This window comes from Myotis davidii, unplaced genomic scaffold (assembly GCF_000327345.1).
Source record: "Myotis davidii unplaced genomic scaffold, ASM32734v1 scaffold3211, whole genome shotgun sequence".
In the NCBI taxonomy this organism is placed as follows: Eukaryota; Metazoa; Chordata; class Mammalia; order Chiroptera; family Vespertilionidae; genus Myotis; species Myotis davidii.
Window position 1 is genome coordinate 427,697 of NW_006282526.1, and position 5,021 is coordinate 432,717.

Genomic DNA, 5,021 nt, shown 5'->3' on the forward strand with positions numbered 1-5,021 from the left:
ATTGATGTTTCTATCTCTCTCTCTCTCTCTCTCCCTCTCCCTTCCTCTCTGAAATCAATAAAAATATATTTAAAAAATAAAAAAAGTTGCTAAGAGAACAGATCATGAAGGTTCTCATAAGGAAAGACCGTAACCGCACGAGGTGTGGGTGACAGGCAGACCGACGGTGCGGGCGTCCCACAGGCAGACACACATCCTGTGGGCACCCAACACTGACGCAACGTCGCAGGTCAGTCTTACCCCAATGAAATGGAGAAAAGGAGAAAAATTAAGATTAAATAAAAACTAGTGCTTATTTGGAATTTTTTTTTAAAAAGCCCTAGATGGCCGAAACCGGTTTGGCTCAGTGGATAGAGCGTTGGCCTGCGGACTGAAAGGTTCCAGGTTCGATTCCGGTCAGGGGCATGTACCTGGGTTGCGGGCACATCCCCGGTGGGGGATGTGCAGGAGGCGGCTGATCGATGTTTCTCTCTCATCGATGTTTCTGACTCTCTATCTCTGTCCCTTCCTCTCTGTAAAAAATCAATAAAATATATTTTTTAAAAAAAGCCCTAGATGACTTGGTTCAGTGGTTAGAGTGTCGACCTGGGGACTGAAGGGTCCCGGGTTCGATTCTGGTCAAGGGCACGGACCTCGGTTGCAGGCTTAATCCCCAGCCCCAGTCAGGGCACGTGCGGGAGGCAACTGATCCATGTGTGTCTCTCACATCAATGTTTCTCTCCCTCTCCCCATCCCACACTCTCCCTCTCTCCCTCTCTTAACAAATCAATGGAAAAACTATCCTCGGGTGAGGATTAACAATAAAGAGAAAAAGAAAGGGAGGGAGGGAGGGTGGGAGGGAGGAACCCCCAGCCCCGATGTCACTGGGGACCCTGAGAACCCGTGGCCATTCCATCCACACGAGGGAGGGGCTTGGTTCCCAGCAGGGGGGGCAAGACCCTTGCATGGCATCATTCATTCATTCATTCATTCACTCAGTCAACAGGTATGTGCTGAGCACGTGCGGACGGCTGGAGACGCCGTGGGAGCGAACGCGGCTCACTCCCAGCTCATGGCGCAGCGAGAAAGCCCTGGAAAGCACGGTGGACCGTGGATGCCGCACACGCGTGCACTCGGAACCCAGTCACTGTGCGCGCCCCAAGCCCGTGCCTCCGGGAGGCCCGCTGAGGCCCTGGCCACGCTCACCCCCAGTCTCCAGGTCGTGGAAATTCGGGTCCAGGCCCCGGTCCAGCATCTTCACGATCTTCTCCACCGAGCGATGCTGAACGTAGTCCATGCATTTCCGCAGGTTGGCCTACGGGGGAGAAGGAAAAGCGAGAACGTCTCCACAAGAGACGCCGACAGAGGCCACGGGAAGGTCCTCACGGGGCGCCTCGGGCCTCCACCACGGAGGGGGAGCTGCCCCTGACCAGGGCCCCCTGCCGACCCCGGGGCTGGCCCAGCGACAGCTTTCTGCCGCAGATCCCAGGTGGAGCACGGAGCCCGCGCGTGGCTGCCGCAGCCGGCTTATCCTGGGTGCACCCTCCCCGTTCCGGTCCCTGCGGGGAGCCCGGGGACGACCGCTGTGTGGTTAGGTCGGGCGGGGAGACCTGCAGAGCCGCCCTGAGCTCAGAAGAAGATGCCGCAGGCGACAGTGCGGTGGCCGCCGAGCCCCTACCTTGGTGTGAAGCTTGGCCAGCTGCTTCTCGTCCAGATGGGACTGTTTGTACACCCGCTTCTTGTACCGAAACTGGCACAGAAACAGGGAAAAAAGAACCAGTGAGTATTTCCCCGGCTGCTCGAGGACCACCTTCTCCTCGCCAGTTCCCCGAGCACGGCTCCAAGCACCCTCCTGGGGTTACAGGAACGGCTGCATCGCACACGGGGCCCAGGACACGGGCAGGGAAGCACCGCAGAGAGCCCGCAGCCAGGGCTCAAGGCCCGGAAAAGAGACAAAGGCACCCCCACGGGCGGGGGAGCAGGGGGCCTCCGTGGGGAGCGGGCGCCTGTGCTGGGCGCTGCCCAGGAGCCACGACTCATTCCCGCAACCAGCAGCGCTTCCTTTGACCTGGAAGCTGCCTCCAGGAGCCGGAGCCTGTTCTGTGGAGACGAGGAACAGCGGGCGAGGGAGGCGCGGTGTGGCATCGGTGTGAGTGTCGGTGTCGGGTCCGGCGGCCTCCCGACCCCCAGGCCTCCCACCTCCTGCCTCTCCCGGGGCCCTGACCCCTTTCGGTCAGATGTGCCGGGGACGCTCCAGGCTTAGGAGGACCTGACCGCGTGGGAGGCACCACGTTCTGAGCTGCGACCTCTGCTCAACCCCAGCCACACGGCTCCTCGGACTGAGGAGATGTCTCCTGCGGCCCAGAGGCTACAGACCCCCAACCCCCCGGAATGGCTTGCGCTTGGGCTGCGATCCGCACGGAAACGAACGCGGTCACTTCACACTGGCGATGCGGTGTGAGAGGAGAAATGGCCGCACTGCTGGCTACCTGTGTGACGGCCCTCACACATGTGCAAACACTCCGTCCCCTCGGGGTAGCAGCCCGGGCTCAGAGAGGCAGGCCAGTGGGATTGGCATCCGGGACTGCAGGTCCCAGTGACGAGAGCCCGAGGGGGGCGTGCTGTGCGCACCCCAAGTCCCGCCCCACATGCCCATCAGATCTCCGTGGGAAACAAGCGCCCACGACCGCCCTCGGCAACCCCAGCAACGCCAGGTGCACCTCAGGGCCCGAGCTGGAACTTAACGGGGGCCTCCCGTCGGTACCTCCAGGGAAGGCACGCCCGTGCCCGCGGGCTGCGGGTACTCGCGCAGGAGCCGCTCCTCGTCCAGGAACTTGCCGTCGCGCCCGTTGCTGGCCGGCTGGAACAGCCCGTAGTTCAGCACGTCCTTCAGGCTCTGGTTCAGCGAGCACAGGATCCGCTGCTTCGCCACCCACACCGTGGCGTCGGGGTTGAAGCGAAGGCACTTCTGCGGGAGGACAGCGCCACGTGGTCGGTGACCCAGTGCCCCCGAGCGCCCGCCGGGCACGTGGCCAGAGACAGTGAAGGTGTTTCCGTCCAAGACGCACCCCTACCCCACCCCCGCTTCTCGGATGGACAGCAAGGCCCTCTTATTGCTGTGGGGTGAGGAGGGGAGACACCTGGTCACTGTAAACGGGAAACGCTGAGATGGAGACACTGGTTTCTGTGGCCTGGACCCTCACCGATGACCCTCACCAGTGACCCTCACCGATGACCCTCACCAATGACCCTCACCGATGACTCTCACCAATGACCCTCACCGATGACCTTCACCAAGACCCTCACCGATGACCCTCACCGATTACGCTCACCGATTACCCTCACCAAGGACCCTCATCGATGACCCTCACTGATGACCAATGACCCTCACCGATGACCTTCACCGATGACCCTCACCGATGACCCTCACCGATGACCTTCACTGAAGACCCTCACCGATGACCCTCACCGATTACCCTCATCGATGACCCTCACTGATGACCGATGACCCTCACCGATGACCTTCACCGATGACCCTCACCAACGATTCTCATCGATGACCCTTCACCAATGACCTTCATCAATGACCCTCACCAATGACCCTCACTGATGACCGATCACCCTCACCAATGACGCTCACCGAGGACCGTCACTGATGTCCTTCACCAATGACTCTCACCAATGACCCTCACCCATGACCCTCACTGATGACCGATGACCCTCACCAATGACGCTCACCGAGGACCCTCACTGATGACCTTCACCAATGACTCTCACCAATGACTCTCACCCATGACCCTCACTGATGACCGATGACCCTCTCCAATGACGCTCACCGAGGACCCTCACTGATGACCTTCACCAATGACTCTCACCAATGACTCTCACCCATGACCCTCACTGATGACCGATGACCCTCTCCAATGACGCTCACCGAGGACCCTCACTGATGACCTTCACCAATGACTCTCACCAATGACCCTTCACCGCTGACCTTCACTGATGACCCTCACCAATGATTCTCATCGATGACCCTTCACCAAAGACCTTCATCAATGACCCTCACCAGTGACCCTCACTGATGACCGATGACTCTCACCGATGACTCTCACCAATGACCCTTCACCGATGACCTTCACCAATGATTCACCAATGCCCTCACCAATGACCCTTCACCGATGACCTTCACCAATGACCCTCACCAATGACCTTCACTGATGACCTTTCACTGATGACCTTCACCAATGACCCTCACCAACAACCTTCACCAATGACTCAAATCTCTGGTCATCAATGACCGCCTCCACCCTGGGCGCCTCTCTCCTATCGGCCTCTCAGCGTCCAGCGCCTTCTGGACACAGACCGTCCACCCTCCCCACCAGGAGAGTGTCTGACTCCACAGGTCTGGCCGGGCCCCTACAACCTGCGTGTCTGCCACGTCCCAAGTGCAGGCCATGGCCGCCGGTCTGGGAACACACCTGCAGAGCCACGGCGCGCGCAACCTGGAGGCGCCTTCTCGTACAGCCCATGCCCCTGGCTCACTCCGATTCAGGTGGGCGTCCCGCCTGGGCCCCTCACGGGGGGCAGTCCAGCCACGCCCACGGCTCACAGCTTCCCACACCCGACACCCACCCGACCACACAGCGAGGCAGGTGGGGGGGCCACTGCACTGGCCACAGAGCTACACTTCACAGAGCTCAACGTGAGCGGCGCCCCACCCCGATCGGGAGCGACTCAGCGTGGCCACGTCCCCGGCCCCTCCCTGGGACTCCCCCGGGTGGGAGTCAAGCTGTTTCCCCCACACAGCCACCGGCAGGGCTCGGGGACCTGCTTCTTCCCAGGACGCATTCAGAGCCACATGAGGCTGGACTGGCCCTGGGGCTGGGACCAGTTCCCACAGGGGGTATCTGCGTGTCTGGGGGTGTGGGTATAGCCCCGCTACTGTCCCCCAGCTCAGGCCGGCTCCGCCTGCTGCGTGAGGGGATCCGATCCCCTTAACAATGAGCTTGGCTCAGCAGGTGGCCAGGAGCCCCCGCCCCCAC

At 60.8% G+C, this 5,021-nt stretch overlaps 1 protein-coding gene across 1 annotated transcript in view; it reads right to left on the reverse strand.

The window, feature by feature from the left end:
• LOC102767621 (SH3 and multiple ankyrin repeat domains protein 1) overlaps window positions 1–5,021 on the reverse strand; it is a 13,321-nt gene that overhangs the window by 2,075 nt on the left and 6,225 nt on the right. Inside the window, exons 3-5 of the mRNA XM_015560184.1 lie at window positions 2,744–2,947; window positions 1,658–1,729; window positions 1,186–1,294 (exon numbers count right to left, since the gene is read on the reverse strand). Coding sequence (XP_015415670.1) covers window positions 1,186–1,294; window positions 1,658–1,729; window positions 2,744–2,947 — 385 coding nt within the window. The remainder of the gene's footprint in view (window positions 1–1,185; window positions 1,295–1,657; window positions 1,730–2,743; window positions 2,948–5,021) is intronic.